The following is a 26601-nucleotide window of genomic DNA, read 5'->3' on the forward strand; positions in this document are numbered from 1 at the left end:
ATAAAATAAATGGTTTTTTTAGGTCATAAAATTATTGAAGGACTAGCTTTGCATGCAATAGAAGGAACTGCAGCACACAATTTTACAAACCAGCATCTCTCACACAAGACCCTGCAGACTTTGTGAGTTGGATGCAGAGTCAGGACAGCAAATTTAGAAGGCATAGCTAAATTCAAGAATGCATGAGATTTTCTTCTCCATTTGCAATATGAACAGCTTGCCCAAATAAAAAGAAAACAGATTTATAAAAGACAAATAAAATGATCAGTTCATGAAACTTGCTTTCAGTGCAATGAATAGAAAACAGTGTGAACATGTTGGAATGCTTACATCTTCTTCAGCATGTAATAGCTTTTCAGTAAGGTCTTGGCTGGTTATTTCTTGGGCTTTCAAGGATTCCTTATATTTATCCAGTTGCGTCAACTTTACTAAAGTTTCTGCCAATACACGTTCCTTTTCTGCAAGTGAAGCTTCCAAATAGTCTTTTCTGTCGCTGACTCTAGAAATTAACACCAATATCATTCACTTTCAATTATAAGTTTTATTAGTTTATGTGCAGTATTTGGAGAACAGTGGAAAATGGAAAGCTGAAGACAAGACATGGTTAAGCGAGACGTGATCGAAGTATAAAAAAACTATTTATATTTGTATGAAACAATTAGAGGAAACTATTTTGTTACTTGATGGCAGAGGATCAAGCAGCAAAGATGCCCATTACCATGTCCATCATGCCAAGACCAGCTCTTTGATACATCTATCAAATTAATCACATTCCCCACTTTATAAATTCAACCACCTTTCCTGAATTACTGCTATTGCTGCTGCACTTTAGGGTGCAAGTCCTTGATCACAGTAATCTGACGTTAAAAAAAAATCCTCATCTGTATTTAAAAAAAACCCTATAATTACTTTAGCCTTGTTAAGAACATTAATGGGAAATTACTGCTGCTGGGGAAACTAGCAATCTTAGAAGCTCTTCATTTTACATTTACACTGCAATTTTTTATGGGGAATGGCTCATGTTACTATGACCTCTGAATACCTGAAAGAAGGACTGTGTTAATTGGATCCAACCTACCAGATCACAGTCCCTGATTAGTCATCATGCTATCAGAGCAGGCTGTAAAATAAGTGGATCAGTGACCAGAGAACATGCTTTAATGATTATCAGCAAAAAAATATTAAATAAAAAGCAAAAATTCAAACTCAACATGTTGTAAAATGTAACACCCTCAATTCAGTCAAATGTCCTACTTTAAGATGGTTGACAATTTATGCCAAATTTGGCTGAGAAGAGCCTGACATTATGAATAATGACTCTGCCTAGGAAAATAAGTCATAGGGCACAGCAACACAGAAACATGCACTTTGGCCCCTCTAGGTTGTGCCAAACTATTATTATGCTTAGTCTCATTGCTCACACCTGGACCATAGACCTTCAATCCTCTCACATCCATGTACTAAAATGACCTTTGGATCACCAGCAAGACCTCTGGTAAGTTTTCTCTTTTTCTAACAAAATCGCTTTGACATGTGTACAATGTCCTGTATATGTTACTCAAAATGGCTTCTTTGGTTTGTTACGAGCAGGAATGCTTCTTTGTCGGATAAGTGTTTCGCCGTTGTTTCGCTTTAGAATGGCTGATATGGTAATTGTATTCATTTGTTAATCAATGGGGAATGTTATTGTGTCCTGTGATGATGGGAACTTGGGGGAGGGGTTTTCACAGGTTTTTGGTGTGAGGGGGGAGGCCGAGGAAGACGCCGAGGAAGGTGGACGTGCGCTGGACTGCTCGTAAGACCACAGGGTGGTCCCAGGTGCGACGGCGTGGTGGTCGTGCGGTCGGATGAGTCGATTGGTTCATTGATTGAGCTCCAACGAGTGCACTAAACAGACTGAACTGTGATAAGTTGGCGCCTTTTGTTTTTTTCCATATATATATATATATATATATATATATATATATTGTATTGCCTACTACTCTTATAATTTTAGCAAACTCTTTAAAGTGGATTTCATAACGGTATTTGTTGTGGGTTTGATACTGTTGGCGGGCGCAAGGCATAAACTCGATTCTCACAGCACCTGCGTGTACGGGAGGTGGGTTGGTGAGTTGCTGGATCTCCTTTTCCCCTAGACATGTACCAGCCTTTTGGGTAAGTGTTACATTTGTGGGGTGCTCGTCCCGGATTGGATTGTCAGGGGCTGTGGAATCGCGCAGGCAGCAGAGCGGAGATGGACAGAGATAAGATTTTTTGTTGGTGCCAATTTGAAGGTGTACCGGTGCAGTACGCAGGCGTAGTGAGCGGAGTGGATTTTCGAGTTTCGGGAGACACGATAGTGCGGGGTTTAAGTTCGGTGAAGGGAATTGGGCAGGTAGAATTGGTAGCTAGACGTTGTGGTAAAGAGGTAGAGTCTAGCTGGGTGTTGGTTCGTACGAGTGCTGATGTCAGGATGTTGGAACTGCCGGTGACGGTCAGTGTTCCGGGGGAGGCAGGGCCGTGGGGGCTCCACACCCTCTCCGAGGATGAGGCTGAGGAACTAGAGCTAGAGGTGGACCCCAGAGAGGTGCCTGGCACTAGTAAAGGGAGGAGGGAGGAGGGAGTCGTGACTAAGCCCCGCTCCCCAGGTAGGGTGGAAGCCTCGGAGCTGGCAGCCGCACTTAACTCCCTGGTGGGGGTGGCCGAGAGGCCACGGCTGAAGCTAGGGGGGTTCTCCAGAGCCAAGCCTACTCCGGACGGGGAGGTGGACTAGGAGACCTGGATCGAGCATACGTCTTTGATGTTAGAGGAGTGGCCAGGCTCGGAGGAGGAGAAGAGGCAGTGATTGGTGGGAAGTTTGAGGGGTTTAGCAGCCAAAACCGTCCGGGAGTTGAAAGCTGAGAAGCCTGGGGCCTCAGTGGAGGAATGTATAGAAGTTTTGGAGGGAGCATTTGGGTTGTCAGGGGAACCCTGGCTGCTTTTAGCAGAGTTCCAACGCCTGGAACAATGGAGAGGGGAAAAGCTCTCCGAGTACATATTTAGGATGGAGGGGATGCTCTCGGGGCTGCAGCGCCGGGGGGTAGCGAAGACGACTGACGTGGCTAGCGTGAGGATGAGTCAGATATTCAGTGGCTCTCTGGAGGAGGACAAGGTGGCGTGGACTATCTGGCAGGCTTATAGGAAAGGTCACCCTCCATCGTTCGGGCAACTGATTAGAGAGGTGCGAGAGGAAGAGAGAGCGTTGGGGCGGAAAAGGGGCGCGGGCCTACGGGAGCGATCCTCAGCGATACAGGAAGTGGTGGCTGGGTGGAGGAATGACAACCCCCCGGGGAGTAGGGAACCCCCTTTGGAGGGGAGGGACAGGGGAGGTACCTACTCTCAGGGGCGATCAGTGCAGTGGATTGGGAGCGGGAGCCGTCCTGGGAGAGGAGGGGCACAGGCAGCGTGTGCTTTAACTGTGGGAAAGAGGGGCATTTCAGGCGGGACTGTGGAAGGCCGAGGGTGTGCTATAGCTGTGGAGAGGTGGGACGCTTTAGGTGGGATTGTGAGAGATAAGGAGTCCCGCGGAGGACAAGCCCCCCTACGACTAAAAAGGGAGAAGTGTCGGGAAACTTAGGAGAGGCTCAGTGATGGAACAGACTGGAGCCTCTGGAGGAACACGTTCCCAGAGATCAGCCGGAAGACCAGCGGGTGCCCACGCCTCTATTCCGGATGGGCTGGTAGGACCCCGTGCCAGTGTGGGTCTACGGATAGAGGGAGTTTACGCAAAAGCCGTTCTTGATACGGGATCGCAGGTGACATTGTACCGGTCTTTCTACAATCAATATCGAAAGCATTTGCCCGTAACCCCATTTGACGCCCTGCAGATTTGGGGTGTGAGCGAGGGTGACTACCCGTACGATGGGTACCTATCGGTGAGATTGGAGTTCTCGGAGGGCGATGTGGGAGTGTCAGAAGCTATTGAGACGTTGGTGTTGGTGTGTCCTGACCCGGTGGAAACCGGTGGTGCTGCCCTCCTGGTGGGGACTAACTCCCCCGTTGTGCGACGGCTCCTGGGAGCTTGTAAGGAAAAAGGGGGGGGGGGAATGACTTTCTGGAGACCCTCTCGGTGCATCCAGTGTTTCGAGCAGTGTTCGAAGAAGGGGTTGCCTCCCAAGGGCTGGACCCGGAGTGTAAACGAGGGACGGTGTGGTGTACGCAGGCGAGGCCCAAGGTGATCCGACCCGGGGAGGTAGCACTAGTGATGGGGACCCCCAGATTCCCAGAAGTGCCGACGGGAGAAGCCCTGTTAGTAGACGCCCCAGACGATCTTGAAGGGGAGACACAATTTCCGGCGGGGGCGCTGGTGAGGCCCGAAGTGCAGAGACCAGGGGTGGTACATGCGAGGCGTATAGCTATAAGTGTCAGGAACACCACGGCAAGTGAAATCACCTTTAAGAGGGGAATGCCGCTGGCACTTCTGTTCCCGGTGACGGTAATGTCTAGCGCACCAGTGAGGACCCCTAACGGGGAGGGCTCGGAGCATCGAAGGGAGCTGACTGCTGAAGCCTTTAACTTCGGGGATTCCCCTGTGTCGCCGGAGTGGAAACACCGGCAAGTGGAGAAGATGCTGAAGATGGAAGCTGTTTTTTCTCGGGGCAAGTTTGATGTTGGCTGCTCCAAAAGCACTCGCCACACCATCCGGGTGACGGATGACACCCAGTTCCGAGAGAGATCCCGGCGGCTGGCTCCGGCAAATTTTGAGGACGTGCAACAGCACTTGTGCAAGTTGAAGGATGCCGGAATCATAGCTGAGTTCCAAAGTCCTTATGCGTCCCCAATAGTGGTGGCACGGAAGAAGAATGGGCGAGTGCGCATGTGTGTTGACTACAGGACGTTGAATCGGCGAACTGTCCCTAATCAATATACTGTCCCAAGAGTCGAGGATGCGCTGGCCTGCCTGAGCGGTGCAAAGTGGTTCAGTGTGCTGGATTTAAGAAGCAGGTATTACAGATCCCGATGAGTGCGGGCAATAAAGAGAAGACCGCTTTTATCTGCCCGCTGGGGTTCTTTCAGTTCGAACGAATGCCCCAAGGCATATCGGGAGCCCCAGCCACCTTCCAGAGACTCATGGAGAAAACTGTGGGGGATATGAATCTGTTAGAGGTGCTGGTGTACCTGGATGATTTGATAGTGTTTGGATCGACTTTGGAGGAACATGAGGAGAGGCTGTTGAAGGTGTTGGGCCAGCTTAATGAAGAAGGGTTGAAGCTTTCCCTAGACAAATGCCAGATCTGCAAGTCTTCGGTTAACTACATTGGCCATATCATTTCGCGAGAGGGAGTGGCTACTGATCCAACCAAGATAGAGGCCGTGACCACCTGGCCGAGACCCTGGAAAGTGGGCGCTCTGCGCTCATTTTTGGGGTTCTGTGGGTATTACCGGCGATTTGTGAAAGGATACGCCAAAGTGTGTCACCCGTTGACTCAGCTGTTGTGTGGCTATCCCCCGGTGGGAAAGAAGAGGACGGGGAACCAGAGGCAGGACGCTGGAGGATACTGGAACCCAGCGGAACCTTTTGGCTCGAGACGGGATGATCAATGTGAAGAGGCGTTCCGATCTTTGAAAAGGGCACTGACCCAGGCCCCGGGGTTGGCTTTTGCCGATCCCCAGAAGCCATATGTGCTGCACACGGATGCCAGCCGAGAGGGTCTCAGGGCTGTTCTGTACCAGGAGCATGGCAAAGCATTGAGGCCGGTAGCCTTTGTCAGCCAAAGCTTGACGCCATCGGAGAGAAACTATCCCACTCACAAGTTGGAGTTCCTGGCGCTGAAGTGGGCTGTGGTGGACAAGCTGGGCGATTACCTGTACGGAGCCAAGTTTGAGGTGAGAACGGATAACAATCCTCTCACTTATATTTTGACTTCGGCGAAGCTGGATGCCACAGGACATTGGTGGCTGGCGCCCTTGTCGGTATATGATTTCAGCCTGAGGTACCGCCCCGAAAGCAAGAATGTCGATGCGGATGCGTTGTCTCGTCGGGAGCCGGGGGAACAGGAGAGGGAGGAGGAGTGGAAGAGTGTCCCTGCCCCTGGAGTGAAGGCAATGTGTCAGTTTGCTATCACCGTGAAGGCCGAGGGAAGAGGGAGGCTGGAACGAGCCGTGGACCATTTGGGGGTTTTTGACGACGCCATACCCCTAGTTTACTGTGACCTGACTGCACTGCGGACTAAACAGTTGCCGGAACTGAATCCAGGGGAAGTGGCAACTGCTCAGCAAAATGACCTGGGCATTGGCACAGTGTGGAGAGCAGTCGAGAAGGGGGATGTGGCATTGGCTGAGAAGGCGAAACACCCATGCGTGCCTCTGTTGTTGAAGGAGTGGTCTCAGTTGAAGTTAAAGAACAAAATCTTGTACCGGGTAATGGCGCCTCCAGATCAACCCCACTGTTGGCAACTGGTCCTGCCAGAGGAGTATCGGCAGGCTGTACTCCAGGCCTTACATGATGATTCTGGACACTTGGGGGTGGAAGAGACCTTTGGATTACTCAAAGACCGGATGGGGGGGGGAAGTCGAAGAATACTGTAGGGGATGCAGTCGTTGCATCCGGAGGAAGACCCTGCCAGCGTTGGCAGCTCCACTGTCGCACTTGCAGAGTGCGGGACCTCTGGACCTGGTATGTATGGATTTCCTGTTGATTGAGCCTGACACCAGCCACACCGCGAATTTCTTAGTCATCACCGATCATTACACTCGCCATGCTCAGGCATTTCCCACCAAGGATCAGAAGGCGACGACAGTGGCGAAGGTGTTATGGGAGAAGTATTTTGTGCATTACGGCCTTCCCAGGCGAATCCATAGTGATTAGGGGCGGGACTTTGAGAGCTGCCTTGTCCATGAATTACTGACTATGCTTGGGGTTGAGAAATCCAGGACTACCCCTTATCACCCACAGGGCGATCCTCAGCCAGAGAGGTTCAAAAAGACCCTGTTGGATATGCTTGGGTCACTGGAGATTGGGCAGAAAAGCAGGTGGATTTGTCATACTGGACAATTGGTTCACTGTTACAACTGTACTCGCGATGATACTACAGGGTATTCGCCCTATTATCTGATGTTCGGGCGGGAAGCGAGGTTGCCCATTGACGTGTGTTTTGGGGGTGGAGTGCGTGAATTACCCGGGAAGTCCCATCTAAAGTACGTGTCCGACATGAAGAGGGAGTTACAGCGGGCGTACGAGTTGGCCGAGGCGGCGGCTACCAAACAAAATCAGAGGAATAAGATGCGGAATGATCGAAAGGTGAAGTTTGTCCAATTATTGCCGGGCGACCGGGTCCTTTTACGGAATTTGGGACTCCCTGGTAAGCACAAGTTGGCAGATCGATGGGCGGCCAGCCCCTATGTCATAGAGAGCCAGATGCCGAACCTGCCAGTTTACCGGGTGATACCTGAGGATGGGAAAGGCCCTATCAAGGTACTCCATCGGAATCACCTGCTGCCACTGGGTCAAGCGGTGCAGGTGGATAATGAGCCCGAGTGGGAGGTTACGCCTAGTACAAGGACTCTGTGAGGGCGCGGAGACAGGGAAGAGCCCGCTGCTGAAGAGTGGGGACAGGTCCCTCACCTGGGAATGGCTACCGATTCAGAAGAGGACGACGCAGATGAGTGGGCCCTGTTCCCATTCGCTGGTGCTCCAGTACCAGGAGAGGAGGCTCCTGGCCCTTCCCATACTGAATTGGGTGAGAGGAGGGAAGATCTTGAGGGTCAGATGGAGAGGCAGCCAACATTGGTGGGAGAGAGGGTGGAACCCAAGCGTGAGCCGGAGATCTCAGGTGAGGGAGGAACCCTGTGAGGAAGGGGGTGCGGGTCTGTCAGGTAGACCTGGGGTGTCCGAGACAGTGGGTTCGTAGGTGACGAGGGAGCCCAGTGGGGCAGAAGGGGTATGGAGATCTCAGAGGATTAGGTGCCCCCTGGAGCGGTTGACATATGTGGTACCGGGAGAACCAAGTGTGATTTCTACTGCTCTGGGTAGTTATGTCACTGCTTTCTGCACCTGGGTTGGGTTTTGTGTGTTGCAAGAAGCTTTGGGGAACTCTAGTAATGCCATGAGGGCATGACACTTGCTGGTGGGGAGAGAATGTACAATGTCCTGTGTATGTTACTCAAAATGGCTTCTTTGGTTTGTTACGAGCAGGAATGCTTCTTTATCGGATAAGTGTTTCTCTCGCCGTTGTTTCGCTTTAGAATGGCTGATATGGTAATTGTATTCATTTGTTAATCAATGGGGAATGTTATTGTGTCCTGTGATTATGGGAACTTGGGGGAGGGGTTTTCGCGGGTTTTTGGTGTGAGGGGGAAGCCGAGGAAGACGCCGAGGAAGGTGGACGTGCGCTGGACTGCTCGTAAGACCACCGGGGTGGTCCCAGGTGCGACGGCGTGGTGGTCGTGCTGTCGGATGGGTCGACTGGTTCATTGATTGAGCTCCAACAAGTGCACTAAACAGACTGAACTTTGATAAGTTGGCACCTTTTGTTTTTTTCCATATATATATATTGTATTGCCTATTACTCTTTTAATTTTAGTAAACTCTTTAAAGTGTATTTCATAACGGTATTTGTTGTGGGTTTGATACTGTTGGCGGGCGCAAGGCATAAACTCGATTCTCACAGCACCTGCGTGTACGGGAGGTGGGTTGGTGAGTTGCTGGATCTCCTTTTCCCCTAGACATATACCAGCCTTTTGGGTAAGTGTTACACATGAAATAGTCTTTTTCTGTTGATCAGTGTCAAAAAAAGTTAAACTAAATCCACTGTGATTCAATGTTGTAAAACAATAAAACAGGAAAACTTCTGGGGGAGGGGAGGGTGAATACTTTTTATAGGCATTGTACTTAAAGAAGATTAAAGGTACTTAAAGGAAAGATATCACTAAGATTGTAAGAGTGCAGAGAAAATTTAGAAGGATGCTGCTGGGACTTGAGGACTGGAGTTATAGGGAAAAGGTGGAGTCATTCAGGATTTTAGTCCCTCAAGTGAAGAAGAAGGGGAGACTTGATAATGGTACACAAAATTACATGGGGTAAAGATAAGATATATGCAAGCATGCTTTATCCAGAGTTTGGGTGAGACTGAAACTAGAAGTCATAAGTTAAGGGTGAAAGGTGAAACATTTAAGGGGAACATTAGGGGGAACTTCTTTACTCAGATGATCTTGAGAGTGTGGAATGTGTTTGAAGTGGTGATGCAGAGTTGATTTTACCATTTAAGAGAAATTTGGAGGGATAAATATACGGGAGAGATATAGAAGGCAATGGTCTGGGTTCAGGTCGACAGGAGTAAGCAGAGTAATAGTGCAGCACGAACTAGGTAGGCCAAAGGGCCTGTTTCTATGCTGTAGTGTTCTATGACTCTATGAATCGCTCCATGAGCCAGGGGCAACTCACTAAGCTAACTGGCCTATATTATTCGGAAATTTTTTTTAAATATCCTATTGTACTTGTCAGCAAATTATACAAGAGTTTCAGAACTTCGCTTTTCAACAAATGCTTGACATACGATTTCCCTTGAACTGACTGACAAAGCAATCAAAATGCTAATGTTATGGGGGACTGATTCCCAATGCCAAGAAAAAGAAATGACGTTCAAATTATGGAAATTGAGCTTTATTGCTGCTCCTCTCATGTCAATACAAAACAGTGGCAAGTTTTCCTACCCTTTTAACCGTTCATTCAGACTTGAAACAATTTGTTGGTGTTGTTCAAAATCACGGCTTTGCTGGCTTCGCAAATGGGACAGCTGATTCTGCAACCGTTCAGCTTCATTCTGCATCAGGAAGGTAAAATTTAGAGCAGATTTTCAAAACATATTTTGTTTTTTTCATATCACATTTGAGGCATAAAGACAAATTCACAATTTAATCTACCATCTAAGTCCTATTCTGAAAGTGCGGAAAGATATCAAAGCTACAGGACTGAATCTATCATATCGGTCAGAACTTCCATCTTTTAATGAAATTGAAGAGTATCAGCACATATGAAACCACTCAACACTACTCAGGATAAATTGCATTTACTGTGAATAACATAAAAATAATTTATAAGTATCATCTCAAAAGCCAAAGCACAAGCACAATGACAAACACAGTTCTCTTCTGTCTTCATAAAATCCATTCCTATCTCCGGTGATCACAAGCCTAGTTTAGATAAATGAGGTAATATTTGTTTTGCTATGTATTCCTGTACATCAGCTTGCTGAAAATAAGTATATTGATGGAGGATGAAGGACAAATCTTTGGGCACCTGACTCACCAGACTGCTGCTTCCTCAATATTCTTGAGAATGACCCAAAATTCCAGCACTACAAAGCAGTCTAACTCTGGAAATGATAAGACAATACCTTGATTATTTTTATTCGCTGATGCCTGTCTGTGGGACATAGTAGCAGTGCTATTGTCTGACAGCTCCAGTGACCGAGATTCAATCCTGAGCTCTGGTGCTATGAATGCAGAGATTTGCACCATCTCCCTGTGATCACATGGGAGTTCTCCGATAGCTCAGGTTTCCTCCTACATCCTGAAAACTTACAGGTTGCTAAGTTAGTTTGCTACATAAACTACCCTCGTGTTTGGATGGCAGAAAAATTAGAATGCAGCTGATGAGTATATACTAGAATAGGTTCCAGAGAGATTCTATTAATCATTTAGGAGCCAGTTCAATGTGAATGGGGTGAATAGCCTCCTTCACAGTTGCAAAGAAATATGAATGTAAAACGGTGCATTCTGAATGTCACACACAAAATGCTGGTGGAACACAGCAGGCCAGGCAGCATCTATAGGGAGAAGCACTGTCGACGTTTCGGGCCGAGACCCTTGGGTCTCGACGTTTGGGAGAAACGTCGACAGCACTTCTTCCTATAGATGCTGCCTGGCCTACTGTGTTCCACCAGCATTTTGTTTGTGTTGTTTGAATTTCTAGCATCTGCAGATTTCCTCATGTTTGCATTCTAAATGTGTTCCTTTCAAGCACTACTGGATATGTAGTCTGAACTCTCATCTAAAGGTTAAAGATTGGTTTTATCCATCACACATACATCAAAACATGAAATGCAGCCCACAAGTGTCACCACGCTTCCGGTGCCAACACAGCATGCCTAACTCTTGCATCTATAGAATGTGAGAGGAAACTGGAGCACCCGGAGGAAACCCACGGAGACACAGGAAGAATGTACAATCTCCATACAGTGATTGCAACTGAACCCTGATCTTCCAATCACTAACACTATAAAGCATGTTAACTGTTACAGGCATTTCCTCAACAGGTTCATGCACAGGGTAAGTGAACAAAGAAGGTTTTTTCCTTACAAAGCATCGAGCATACAGTATGATTCCAAGTTTAAGGAACCTTATCACATTTATTCTCAATACAGCAAAGGTTTTGGCTTCCATGAGCATAACATGTCATAGCAAAGAGGATCATTCTCTGACAGAAGGTCAATGACTGTTTAATGATAATGATGTCCATCATCAAAACAAGACTATTACTAGAATGGTGACAATCTGAATGACTCTCTTCAGCGGTACAGTTTGCACCAACATAATCATTCAGCAGCAGGCTGCAAAGTTACTGCTATGAAAAATAAGTTTGGTGATGACCAGGCCTTTTTTCCCTTCTATCATACAGCTGGGGGTGGTGGGATGGAGATGCCTCTCTACCAATGAAAGTGTAAGGAACTTCTTCACACCACTAGCCTGCAGGTCACCTTTGGGCAAGGTGTAGCACCTGCTTAGCCCCCTGATCAGGGTCACATGAAGCCATAGGAGCAGATGGCGGATGGTCGTATGAGCAGCTGGTACATATCAGAAATCCTGATGATGCCAGACAATCTCTAAAAAATATTGATAATGGCTGGGGTCACCTGTCTTGTAAAGACACTGCCCAGAAGGCAGCAATGGCAAACCACTTCTGTAAAAAAATTGCCAAGAACAATCATGGTCAAAAGACCATGATAGCCCATGTCATATTACACTGCACAAAATGATGATGATATATAGCTGGAAACAAGTAAATAAAAGCAGTAGCAATTTAAAAGAATGGTAGAGCTGATGTTCCACTGGTACTCCCAATCAGGAAAAGTATGAAGCCGCTTCTAGATAGTTTAATTTACCCCAGATCTTATACACAGGATTTATCTTTGGTCAGAAACACATGAATTATTTACTTCATCTAATGGTTAATTATGGACTTTGCTTATTCTGTAGCATGCTCACCAAGAGATCAAACCTTCTAAAAACCATTTGCGCAGAAGTCACATAATTAATGAATCAACTAAATATGAAGTATTATTCATTGCTGGACTCCTAGCCTTTTGTGTTATTACTCTCCCTGACAAAGGGTCAAAGATGAGACCAATGCACCCCACACCCTCCCCGTTTTTGCAATTGACCAAGCTAGTTCCAACCACTCTTTCCTTGTATGAATCCTTCGAAATCAGGATTCTTCCCCAGGAACAGCAGTAAGCACATCTCAACAACATCTCTAATGGCAACATTTCAAGTCAAGTCACTTTTACTGTCATTTCGACCATAACTGCTACATACAGTACATACTAAAAATGAGACGTTTTTCAGGACACAGTACAAAAACTAGACTGAACTAGTAAAAAACATATATAGAGAGAAAAAAAAAAACAACTACACTAGACTACAGACCTACCCAGGGCAGCATAAAGTGCACAAAACAGTGCAGGCATTACAATAAATAATAAGCAGGACAATAGGGCAGTAAGGTGTCAGTCCAGGCTCTGGGTACTGAGAAGTCTGATAGCTTGGGGGAAGAAACTGTTACATAGTCTGGACGTGAGAACCCGAATGCTTTGGTGCCTTTTCCCAGTCGGCAGGAGGGAGAAGAGTTTGTATGAGGGGTGCATGGGATCCTTCATAATGCAGTTTGCTTTGCGGATGCAACGTGTAGTGTAAATGTCAGTGATGGCGGGAAGAGAGATCTTTGCAGCTGACTTCACTATCCGCTGCAGGGTCTTGCGATCCAAGACGATGCAATTTCCGAACCAGGCAGTGATGCAGCTGCTCAGGATGCTCTCAATACAACCCCTGCAGAATGTGATGAGGATGGGGGTGGGAGATGGACTTTCCTTAGACTTCGCAGAAAGTAGAGACGCTGCTGGGCTTTCTTTGCTATGGAGCTGGTGTTGAGGGACCAGGTGAGATTCTCCACCAGGTGAACACCAAGAAATTGGGTGCTCATAACGATCTCTACCGAGGAAATCATTGACGTTCAGCAGGGAATAGTCGCTCCTAAAGTCAACAACCATCTCTTTTGTTTTGTTCACATTCAAAGACAGGTTGTTGGCTCTGCACCAGTCCATTAGCCACTGCACCTCCTTTCTGTAAGTTAACTCGTCGTTCTTGCTAATGAGACCCATCATAATTTATAATTATGGCACAGCAATTCTAATTTCTGAATTGAATTTGAATCTTTGAAGCCAGTAATTTTGAAAGCTGATACAAATCTTATCTCTCTGATACACCCTCATTGTCTTATATCAAGTCACTCACGAGGCTTCATTCTTATCAAGCAGCCAGAATGCCTGCACTACTTTTCCGTGTTCTTTGGTTCCCCTTTCTGCACACTCCCAACATATAATTCTCAAGTGAATGCATTTCTGAAAATATCTAAAAGCATAGTTCTATCTGGTGGAGGAGAGATGGGTGGATAGGGGGATGGGGATGAGGGGTGGGGAGTGGCTGGGTTAAACAGTCAAAATGTATTCGGCAACTGGTTGTCTTGAATGTAATTTGTTGGTGTTGCAATAAAAATTAGTGATTTAAAAAAAGCATAGTTCTATCTAATAACCCTCTTCAACTCGGACTAGTAATCACATGCCCCAAACGAACACACATCATCCTTTGTAGTTGCTGATCAATGTTACCTACTGGTTAAATAATGCCATAGTTTTCAAACCTTTCCATCTCTCAGCTGTTCCTACTCTGCAATCCCTCCAACCCCAAAATTCTCAGAGACATCTCTACTTAACCAATTTTGGTCCTTTGTTCACCTTGAGTTGAAATGCTTAACCAATGGCCATGTCAACAACTGTCAAAGCTTTAAGCGTTGGTATCATCTGCTTCCTCAAAAAAGGTTTTCATTAACCTTTTCAATAAATGCATTTTTTGTGGCAACAGGTTTAGTAATGAGCAGCTTTGAACAACTGGATTTTTGAAAGGACTTTGACTTTAGGAACACTGTGTACAACACAAGCAGCACCTACCTGATGTTACATTCATACAACTAGATGAGAAATGAACAATTACTTCCATGAAAACCAATAAAGTATCACGACGATAGTACTTGCAAGCTGTTAAGTAATCTACCAATCCCAGATACATTCTGTTAGGACTATATAATGCACACCTGACCCCAAAAGAGGTGGGGCATTGCACAGTAGTGCACAACACCATTAAGTAACTCAAACTGCATTTGAAAAGTCTCACATCTCACACGCACTCAATAAATAATTTTCATCAGTTTCATTAGGTAAATCTTTACCAAGTTTCTTCAAAAGGTGATTTTATAAGAATAATTATGAAATGTTAACCCAAACTTGACGTTTCTAAGAACAGTTTAAGTCTACCTTTCAAGCTTATTCAAAATGTCAATTTTATTTCCTGCTGAGTTCTCTATCTAACATTGACTTGTTTTCTACATAAGAACAGAAATTGTATTTGAAAATAGGTAATTTTTGATTTCAGTAGGGATACACTCAACATTGTGAAAATTTTACTTTTTATTTCTGTAAATTTATGATCTCAGGTGTGCATTATGTAATCTTTACTACCTTTTGTATATCTTCATCACCAAAAGCTGTAATCCCCTAATGTTATTTTGCTTGTCTAATGCTTAACACAACTCAGTTACAATTAAGCAAACCTTAGGATTAAAAATATCTACACACACACACACGTAAATCAAACCCAATAAAACACAACTAACAACACACTGTAGCAGTTGCTTTTCACCTCCAAAGTGACTATGGGCAAACACACACCTGGCGAGCCCTCAGTAGTTGCCCTTCTTCATTGACACCAAAGGCCACCTGTATTAAAAGGCTTTGTTACAAGATCCTTGAATTTTAGTTTTATTGTGCATTAAAAAGCTTTTAACATAATTCAAAAGTTCAAACCTCGAGGCTTAACCTTAAAGTTTTGATCTGAGAACTACTGTATGTATATTGTAATCAGAAACTTTTAGAACAGGGCAACACAGACAAAATGCTGGAGGAACTCAGCAGGCCAGGCAATGTTTTGGGTCAAAACCCTTCATCAGGACTGGAATAAAAAATCCTTTAGAAAAGGGGTTCCCAACCTGGGTCCACAGGCCCCTCAGTTAATGGTAGGGGTCTATGGCATAAAATAAAGTTTGGGAACCCCTGCTTTAGAAGGCCAGATAAAATGGAAGTGTTAGAATAACATTTATAATTTCTAATTATGATAAAGAGAATTTCTTCTCAGAGAAGGTGGTGAATCTTTGGAATTCTCCACCTCAAGAACTGGAAAAGGTCATTCACCAAGATGATTCAAAACAGAAAAAGGTGGAATTTTGGATATTAAGAAAATCAAACAATATGAGAACTGCGCAGAAATAGCATCCAGATGAAAAAGTCAGACATGATCCAAGAGGTGGAGGCAGTTTGGCCTCCTTTTCCTCCTGTCCTCATCTTCACCATGGATGCATGACAGAGGTTATTCAACTGTCCTCCAAGTCCTGGGAACCAAATTTCTCCAGGATAGCACAAATGGAACTGAACAAAAATATGTTTAACCAATTCTAGTTAGCAATTTAAATATGTGACAGAGCTTGCTATTTATAAAATAACAAACATAAAATATAAAAACATGTGATCTCATTAGGAAGAATAACCTGAAATTGCTATCTGTCAAACACAATGAACCATCATTCTAAACATATCAGTAGATTAGTTGCTATTAAACTATTTCCAAAATTTTATTCAATTTTGGCTGCTATTAACACAACTGTTGACGTTATAACAATTCTTATGTTAAGCTGTTCTAAACAATCACCCTTACCTGATGGAATTCTACTCTGGAACGGAGCTGTGCTCTGTCCTCCAAGTCTTGACAGCGCTCCTCTAAGACTAAGATTTGCTCTTGCAGCCTGTTCCGCTCCATTTCCAACTCTTCAACAACTGCCCTCAGTCCTGAATAATTATAAATGTGATTTTGCAAAGCTGTTGAAACGCAATCTTCAATTTAATATAAACACTTGAAGATTGTTAACGACAATATGTTAAGATTTTTCTATTTATTTTGAGTCTTTGCTCTGGATTTTGCTGCAGTGTCAATGTTGCACACCATCAGCACTGATTGTCATTCACATATAAACTTGAACTATAACCTCCACAGACTTCAACAGAGAGATCAGGAAGCTGTCTTCCAAACTGCTCTTCTACTCCAATAGTCTCCCTAGATACCCTCTATTCAAATGCATAGAGGGGCAAAATTACAGTACATACATGAAGGATTGAGAAAACTGAAATTTAACAGTCAGAACTGGGATTTGTCCAATCCAGTGAACAAAAAAAGACACCAAATCCAAAATAATGTTCATCTCTGTCCTTTACATTTCAGGTAGAGATTGGAAGTAAGGTTTAAAAAACTTTACTTTTTCCTTTATCTTTCATTTCTTCCTGAATCATTTTTTCCCTTAGTTTCAATTTTTGTACCATATTTTACAATTTATAAACTCAATATTTAGAATTCTTCAGTCTGATTGGTTGTTTGCCAATTATGGGATCCCAAAAGCATGTAGAGATGTTTGGTTCTAAATTTCAGCAAATTTCAATGCAAATCCCATAACAACTTTGAGTGTAATTTTAAGTGTAATGAATGACTGGCAGCAATTCATCAATACTGAAAGAAAAGTTCAGTCTTCATTTAGTCTGTGGAATTTCAGGTTACACATCTAAAACCCTGAACTAGTCACACACGGCTCAATCACAGACAAACAAGCCTAAAATAATTGCTAATATTAATGCAATGCCTTTTATAAGCCTAGTGCCTGTGTGAAACTGTTAAGCGACCCTGCATTCTGAGCACCAGGTGAAGATACTTGTCAAATTTTAGTGATAAAGCCTATTATTTCTTCCCTGTTTGAAGGAGAGAAAAAAAGCTGAAGGAAAGCAAGAAGGGTACAACTTGAAACAAAGAAATGAGTGAAGAATCTCTTTGCAGGAAAGTAGCTATAGAAAGAAAAATCTGGACCAAAAAAATTAACAGTTGAAGGGTGATGGAGACAACACTGACGGGAAAAAAGAGCGCATGAAATAAGTTCAAATTAACTTAGATGCCAGCACTCCAAAGTAAAAACTGAAATACTATGAGATTCACTAAGTCAGGTAGCATGTTTGCAGAAAGTCTAAACCAAAATTTAATGCAACTGGTTAATTACCTTATTTAGAATAACATTTTGAAGGATCTCCTTGGAAGATCATAGATTTAGATAAAAAAGGAAGTGGAGAATTGTACATGGGAGGATGGAAATAAGATTTTTTTTTGATTCAGTGGATGTCATTTGATAATAAACAAAGGGGGAAGATAAACAGACATGAGGAGGCTGAGGAAACATTGGGCAAAATAGGGTTGGTTTTCCATTGAGAAGAGCTGAAAAAACTGAAGAATGGTGGAGAAAATATAGTGTTAAGTACCTGAGACTAGGATTATTTGGGATATACTGACAACAATGAAGGAGCACAAGATAGCCAAGCAGATAGTTCAGATTGTTTGACATCAAGTACACAGGAAGTGTAGGCCATTTGATTTATCATACCTGCATAATTATTCATTCAGATCATGGCTGATCTAATTTTGAGTTCTACTCAGCATTCTTGCCTACACTCATTACTCTCTCACTCCCATGCTTATCAAGAATCACCCAACCAGTCTTTAAAATATTCAGAGGCTGCACCCAATTTCTTTTGAAGAAAAAGACTTGCAGAAAGTAATTTACCTCATCTGCATCTGAAATGGGAAGGTGAGGGTGTTAGTACGCAGGCAGTGGGAAAATTATTCCTCGTGTTTGTCGATCCTGCCACTTTGGAACGGCCCACACCTTATTAACCTGGTCCAACTCCACCTGCCTTTCTTGGAATTTATCTGTATTAATCACTTATCCCATTAAGAGTGGAAGGGGGTACCAGATATTGTTATATGTTGGTATGTGCAGGGTGAGTTGGGGGTGAAAACTTTGGGATCAGGGATATTGCTTAGGGTCAGGAGCTGGTTGATGGGAATGCTCATTGTTAATGGGGACTTGCCCAGGGTTGATGGGGGTGCTTTGGGTTAGAGGATGCAGTCAAGATTTGGGGGTACAGTTGGGATTATTGGTGCCAGTTGCAGTTATGGTGGGTGTGTCCCAATGGAGACTTTGCCTTGGGCTGATGGGTCCTGTGGTTAAGATTGGGAATATGGTTCTGATGTGGAGTATCCACAATGGTTCGTGGAAGGGTTCGGGTTAGAATATCTCCACATTCTATATTTTCCCCACAGGAAGAAATGTCCGCTCCATGTTCAGCCCTTAGTTTTGTACCAACCAAGCATCAATGCAACAGTCAGTTATCAATTTGTTCTAAATTCCTCTGCCTTGGGGATTCAAAGTCATTTTGGTTCCTAATATAAAGGCAAGTCACTCACCATCGCGTTGAAAACATATCGCCATTCCTTCATTGCTGCTGGGTCAAAATCATGGAATTCACTCCCTAACAAAACAGTGGGTGTACCTACGTCTCAGGGATTGCAGTGGTTGAAGAGGCAGCTCATCACCACCTTCTCAAGGGCAATAATTAGCTGGCGATGCCCACACTCCATAAATGAATAAATATTTTTTTTAAATGGTGCAGATGATATCGTGGAAAGATAGCTAGCCAGTTCTTCCAGCATGCACATGCCTATAATTGTAAATTTCTCAACAGGGCAATTTAGAGGAGGAGAAGCAAAAATCCAAACAACGCTGACATGGGTTAGAAAGTGCCAATAAGCAAAATGGGTTATTTAAAATAGAAAGATTTTTTTTAAAGCATCACAAAAGTCACATGATGTGCATGCTTTCAATAACCGCCTAGCAGGTATCACACCTGTATGATGGGAACTGTACTCTGGCCACAAACCTCCCAAATTCTCCCCTTCATTTGCATCATTCTGATCCATATTCATGTTGGACTCTTCGAAGTGTTGCTTCTCTTCATATTCATAATCATCCTACATCAGAAAAGAAAATCACACTTAGTTCTGTGTGGATATATTTACAGAACATTTTACAACTGGCTAACTTGTCAGCACTTCAATCTTTCCAAATGTGGTCACTTGGTATCAAACAAAAGATTTCAACCGATTTTGTCTGATGCTTTTTAACTTCTACTCTTGGAAAAAGTTAGCTGCACATCATTAATATTTACAGAGATACATATAAGATGCACAGTGGAAGGAATTCAGTGACTATTCACACTAAATAAGATGATTGAGAGTGAAAATTGATTATATTGTCACAGCCACAGAGGGCCATCACATGGCCCATCATGTGCATACTGGCTCTGATAGTTATTCAATATTTATAATATAAAGGGGCAAGTTTGGTTCAATTACAACAATCAAACATTGATGGACTTTGCAGTCATGACAATGATTTCTAAAAGTTTGTTTCTTTTACTTGTTATTTTAACTGTTATATTAAAAATTGAACATGCGTGATACAATGCCAGACATCTTACTTTAACTTATAATGGCAGTTAAAACTTAGCTTAAAACTTTTTCAGTTTTGCAAGTCTTGGTTTAGATTTACTTACTCAAAATTACCTAAAGTTTCATAACAAAAATATATCTTAAATCAATCTTTGCAAAACTAAAGTTAATGTCACAAAATGTCAAACTCACTCGATCATAAAACTTCATACTGATGTACAAAGTCAAAGTTTAAATTCAAAGTTTAAGTCTCCATCAAAATCATCCAATACCTCGAGCTTCTGGGCATCTGTGGTCCGTTTCCTCCTTCCTTGACTCTGTCCTAGTCTTCGAAGATCCCCCAGTTCCTCCTCCAGCTCCTGCTGTCCTGAGACCAAAGCTGGATCAGAGCAGCCAGGAAAGAACCAGTCATCCTCAATCAGTTTTGTGCCGCAGGAAGACACGTCATTCAGAAAGACAGCATGACCACAGACACAAACACAGTAAAGACCGATAAGACCCCAGTGGCTTTCACTACCTTGTGAATTCCCCAAAAGTGTTTGCTTTTAACAGGGTGCTGCTAAAATACAAAACAGCTGGCTGATATTTTAATTTTAAACATATTTAGTAGTATCAAAGCTAAAGTTACATCAATTGTACTTCAGTGACAACTAATACTATAACTGATTTATGTTTTGATACTATTTTCAATTTTGGAGCAGCAGAGTTAGATGTTACAGGTAGGTTTGCAGGTTTGTTACTTAACCTGTAAAACCTACATTAGATTGAGAGCAGGAACAAAAGATATTGTTCTACTCATGCAAATGAAAGTTAAAAAAGATCCTCCACCCACTGAAATGATTCTGATGAATTAAATGGCTCATTTAACTTGTAACAATGCAATGTAATGTATGGATTAAAATGGTTTATATATCAAGGATTATAGAGTCGTGGACTTTTATAGTAATAAAAACAGGGCTTTCAGCCCATTTTCTCTCTGTTAACTATTATGCCTATCTGTACGAATCTCACTTGCCTGTGTTAATAAAATCTCCAAACTTCTGACTAAAACTTCCGAATTTACAAAAACACTAAAAAATGTAACTGGAAGCTTAACTGAATGTTTAATGCAGAGCCATATGTTAAAAATGATTTAAGTCTTCAGTTTTAAAAAAACTACAGAATTCAATGAAAGCATATTTTAGATACATGTTATTGTCACCTTTGGAATATTTTGTAATCAGAATTTTTTAAATAATTTAAAATTAGTAGCAGCTGAAACTGGAATCCACAAATTACTTTAGTAAGCATGTAACAACACCCTTCACTGTAGTCTGGTGCAGAAGGTTAAGGCACATGGGATCAGAGACAAACTGGTTAATTGGATCCAAAATTGTTTTAGTGATTGGAGACACTGGATGCCTGCTTTTCTGGTTGAAAGTGACTACAGAGATCAGTGCCGGTCCTTCGCTGTATACACCCATGATTTGGATGCAAATGCAGTAGGTATGATTAAAAATCTTGCAGATGACATGAAAATTGCTGGTGTTGTGGATGGTGAGGAAGTTTGTCTAAACATACTGCAGGATATCAATCACATGGAGGTGGAATTTAGTTGAGATTTTATGTTGCAACTTTAGACAACAGTGATTAAAGTATACTTAGTATCGCGTGCAGATCTCGTCCCCACCATGGGAAGAATGTGATTGTATTAGAGAGAGCAGAGAAGATTCTCCAGGATACTGTCTTCAGTTATGAGGAAAAAACTGACAGGCTGGGCTTGTTTTCCCAGGTGCAAAGGAGGTAGAGGAGTGATCTAATAGAAGTATATAAAATTCTGAGAGGCAAAGATAGGGTAGAAAATTCTTCCCCCATAGTAAGAGTATCCAAAACAAGAAGACATAAGTTTAAAGTGAGAGGAAAACATTTTATAGGGGATCTAAGAGAAAGTTATTTCCTTTACAGAAAATAATTGATAACTCAATCACATTGCCAGAGAAGATGTTGAAATAAGATACAATTACTATGTTTAGGAACATTTAGATAGACAACTAAATAGACAAAATACACAAGGGTACAGTCCTAATGCAGATAAATGAGATTAATGTGGACAGGTAAGGATATCTGTTATGTATGTAGTGGGCCAAAGGGTATGTTTCTATGCTGTACAATTCTGCCTCAAATTACACCACCATACAACATGAAACAGATTGACCCATATGCTGTCATTTTAAACAAATCCATGTCAACTTTTAGTGATTAAAAGCAGAGATCAAAGAAGCTAAGTCATCTTCAACCAAGAGTAAATGATTCATGACTGGAAGAAATCTTGCAGCAGCTAACACATCCCACCCATTTGTTCAGAATAAACTTGGCAAGGGGAGAAAATTCAGCTGAAATGAAAACAAATTCCCTTTAACATAGATTATAGAAATCACCATGTAAATCTCTTTCTCAGACTCAAAGTAATACAGCATGCAAAAAGGACTTTCAGCTTAACTGTTCCATGCTGAACATAGCATCCTCCCTACTAGTCCCAGTTGTCCATATTTTCTCCATAACCCTCCACATCTCTATTGATATGCCTCTTGAAAGTTGCAATTGCATCCACCTCAACCATATCCTCTGGCAGCTCATTTCAGGTACTCACTAACTTCTGTATAAAGATTTATTTTAAATCGTTAACTTCTAATTGTATCGATACTGTCTAGTTTTGAACTCCCCACTGCCCACCTTATCCTTATCTTTCATGATCTTATAAACTTCTGTGAGGTCACCCCTCATTCTCCTGTGCTCGGGCTATAACTCAGGCCCTCTACTTCAGGCCTGCACCCATTCCATCTTAACAAAGTTCTTCCTATAGCAGGGTGACCAAAACTGTATATAATACTCCAAGTGCAATCTCATCAATGACTTTGAGAACTGTAAAATAATGTCACTACTTCTAAATTCAAAGCCCTGACTGATGAAGGCTAGCATACTAAATGCCTTATTCACAACCCCTCCCAGGTTCCTCTATTCCGCAACATTCATCAGTACCCTAATATTCATTGTGCAAGTCCTACTCCGGTTTGACTGCTCAAAACGTTTCACCTCACAATTAACTAAACCGAAATCCACTGGGCATTCCTCATCCCATCTCTCTAGTTGATCGAGATCTCTTTCAAATCCATTGTAACCTCTTCACTATCAAGATGACCCCCAATTCAGCATCATCAGCAAACTTGCTAATCATGTCATGAACATTATATTCAAATCATTTACATGAATAATGAATGACAGAGATTTCAACACTGAGACAACCCAGTTGTCATAGGTCTCCAGTTGGAGAATCAAGCTTCAACCATTACTCTTTGCTTCCTATTACTGAACCAATTCTGAATCCACTCACTAGCTCCTCCAGAATCCCATGCGACCTAGCCTGCCACATGGGACAGCACCTACAGCCTAACCTTCAGCAATCCCCTTATTAATCTCTTCAAAAAACTCCAGAAGATTCATCAGACATGAATTCCCAAGCACCAAATCATGCCTGGCTATTCCTGATCAGGCCACAACTATCCAAGTTATGATAGATCATGTCCCTCAGAATTCTCTCCAGTACCTTCTCTACAACTCAAGTCAGACTCACAAGCCTGTAGTGACCAGGCCTGTCCTTGCTACCCTTCTTGGACAACAGAGCAACATTGGTCACCCTCCAGTGAGCTGGATCATTACTACTAATGTAGCATAAGAATCGTTTAGGATCATCTTCAACCCTACCTACCAAATCAATTTCATACCATCATTTTGCTCTCCTAATTTCCCTCACCTGGTCTTAAACTTTGAATATTTGTTGAGGGATTTGTTCACACCTAGCTGCCTAAAATGCAATGGATTCTTTTTTTTCCTTTCCAGAGCCTTGATATCTCTAATCAACCGGGGTTGCCTGAACTTGTTATATCTACCCTTCATCCTAACAGGAACAGGCTGCCCTGGACTCTTGAATGAACCCTCTTAAAAGCTTCCCAATTGCTTCGCCTTGGGTAGCTCATTCTACCCAGGCCTCAATTCCTTCTGTTCCAGATTCCCATGTTCCTCAATTCCCTTTGTTTTCCAAATCCATCTATCTTCTTTCTAAATCACTCCAACCATTGAACCTTCACAAACTTTAAGGATACAGAATTCCAGAAATTCACCACTCTGTGACAAGTAATTCCTACACACCTCAGTGCAGCTTTATCTTGTAACTATGCTGCTTTTTCAAGACCCTCTCATGTGGGAACATCTCCACATCTACCCAGTCATAACCCCTTAAGGATGTTTTACAAGTTCAAATAAGATCACCTCTTATTCTTCCAAACTCCAAAAGCACACAGATTCAACTTCTTTGCTGTTTATAATACAACAAACCGTCAATGTGAAAAATTTTAGTGAACATTTAAATACTTTAAGGAGAACTAAATAAGGATTGTAATAATCAAGATTAAAGCACCCAATGAAATACAGAATTGTTTAAATTAACATCAATTAACAAAAATGGGCAGCACAGCAGTGGAGTGATTAGCATAATGCTATTATAGTATCAGCAACTCAGGTTTGATTCCACTGCTGTCTGTAAGGAGTTCATATATTCCCCCTGTCACCACACAGGTTCCCTCTGGTGCTCCAGTTTCCTCCCACATTACAAAGACATACTGTTAGTTGGTTAATGAGTCATGAATGTAATTGAGTGGCACAGGCTCTTTAGGCCTGAAGGGCTGGTTACCCTGCTGCATCTCTAAATAAAATCATTTTAAAGTAGATTATATTTTGAAATATTAATGGAAGAACCTATGTAATTTTTTAAAGAGCGATCAGATTATCGGCTGCAGATGCATCTGGTTTGCAAATACTAGAAATTTCCCTAAATTGTGGAGAATGAGACAAAAAGCAGCACAGTTTATGTTGACCACACAGAACAACTTTGGAATTTCTCAAGAAAACTAAGTGGGCTAAGTTGTTATTTGTTTCATAAGATAACTACAAACATTTAATCATCTGTGACATTGATGAGTCAAACTACCTTCATAAGTTTTCTATTTGAACAACATAATTGTTCCTTCTTGGGGAAACCACTAAGAATAAATGTCACTGGAATAAAGACATTACAGGCAAGACACACAGTCATCATTAGCTTATCAATAACAAAAGGATTTTTAAATTCATGATGGATAGGGATACTTAAAGAGTAAGAATAAACTGAGTACCAGTGATGGTGAGGGGGGAATGCAAACTATATGCTGATGTTTTGCCAACTACTTCATTACCAAAAATTAACGATGAGATGACTCGTGCAAAATGCATTTTCCCATCTGTTTTGTGATTTGGAGTGAGCACCGCAAAAGATGTTCTATTCAGGTGAAACAAACTTATCTCAACATGCAAAGCAACAAAGAACACTTAAAGGGGGTGATTTAACTTAGGATGGCCTCATGCAATTATTATCATATGAAGGTAAAGTTTGCAAAGGAAGGATAGATCAGAGGCAAACCGGCTTCCATGGGAAAAGCTTATCTACACATGTTCAGTGAAAAAAACAATTACATCACAGTACTATTTAGCTAATGAAGTGCACTGCTGATTATTTCCAAGTACAAATTCCAAAGCCCAGAAATACCCTGCAGTACACTGCACAGAAAATGACGACAGAAACCTGCATGCACAAAACTGATGGGAAACTGTGCTCCTAATGGCTGGCCAAATCACAGTTGCAAAAGCAGTGGAGGGGGAAGTGGATGGAATCGTTGAAAGCTCATCAAGGATATGGTAGAGGAAAAGAAATATTAATAAAGTCATGCCCAACTTAAAGGGAACTAAGCATCAGATCTCCACATTATAGAACAAAATATCTTTCACTTATCTTTTCAGAAATGCTGCTATAAAGTCAAAATATTTGAAATAACATCCAATTCAAACAAACAGGAAAGAAAATCAGAAATTAAAAGCAACTAGAAAAGCGAACAAGCTAATGTTCTAGCAAATTGTCTCATCAATTTTTTTTCCATTCATGAACACTAAGGAAATTGCAAGTCTTAACTTTGGTTCAAGTTTGAGCACATTCATATTCTTCACAGATTTAATACTGTGCCAACTTTACTTTCTAATTGTTAGTATACCAACAGAACTAGGTGGTTCTTACTATACATTTTTTACAGTTTAATAAACATGGCATCCAATTTGGCTCGTGGATTAAGATAAACTCACTGTTGTGAACTCACTCAATTAAGTAAATAAAATCTCATCATGTATACCTGTTTTCAGAATACTGAAAGACCTCAATAGTGGACATGCAGAGGATGTTTCTAATACAGAGAGTCTAGGGCAAGGGGACATAGAGGAATTTCTTTAGCCAGTGGGTCGTGAATCTGCTGAATTAATTGCCACGGACAGCTAGACAATGGTTATGGGGAAAAGGCAGGATAATGGTAAAATGATGGGATATTTAAATAAGTTTTTCTTTAGATCTCCTTTACTGATATCATCACTTTCTGGCTTGATGCTTGTATCTGTTGGTTGTAGGCTAGTTCAGCCAAGATCGAATGGCATAGCAGACTCAGTGGGTTGAATGGCTTAATTCTGATACCTTGAGTCTTGTGGTCTTATTTACAACTGGAGGCCACTACACAGTGAGACACTAATTTTACAAGTTGATTGTGATCTTATAATTAAATCAAGATGATGGGAGGAGATGGGGAAAGAGGAGAACTGTTTACCCTGTTTGTAGGACTGAAAAGTTAATTTATTATTACTGACCTTAATAGAACTTTTGAATGTAATAATATTATTCGGGCTCATTAATATGCACAGGAAGTCCACAAGCTGAGTGTTCAGAGCCCGGAAATACCCTGTGTGGAAACCAATTAGGCTTAATTCGAC

The 26601-nt window shown here is 42.4% G+C and overlaps 1 protein-coding gene across 1 annotated transcript in view; it reads right to left on the reverse strand.

Annotated features, from left to right (window-relative positions):
• The window catches only part of LOC132397382 (golgin subfamily B member 1-like), a 97561-nt gene that overhangs the window by 34748 nt on the left and 36212 nt on the right, over positions 1 to 26601 (reverse strand). The window contains exons 15-20 of the mRNA XM_059976079.1: positions 19998 to 20104; positions 19155 to 19245; positions 16060 to 16190; positions 15021 to 15068; positions 9673 to 9782; positions 331 to 499 (exon numbers count right to left, since the gene is read on the reverse strand). Of these exons, the coding sequence (XP_059832062.1) occupies positions 331 to 499; positions 9673 to 9782; positions 15021 to 15068; positions 16060 to 16190; positions 19155 to 19245; positions 19998 to 20104 (656 nt within the window). The remainder of the gene's footprint in view (positions 1 to 330; positions 500 to 9672; positions 9783 to 15020; positions 15069 to 16059; positions 16191 to 19154; positions 19246 to 19997; positions 20105 to 26601) is intronic.

Source organism: Hypanus sabinus, chromosome 7 (genome assembly GCF_030144855.1).
Source record: "Hypanus sabinus isolate sHypSab1 chromosome 7, sHypSab1.hap1, whole genome shotgun sequence".
NCBI classification, from domain to species: domain Eukaryota; kingdom Metazoa; phylum Chordata; class Chondrichthyes; order Myliobatiformes; family Dasyatidae; genus Hypanus; species Hypanus sabinus.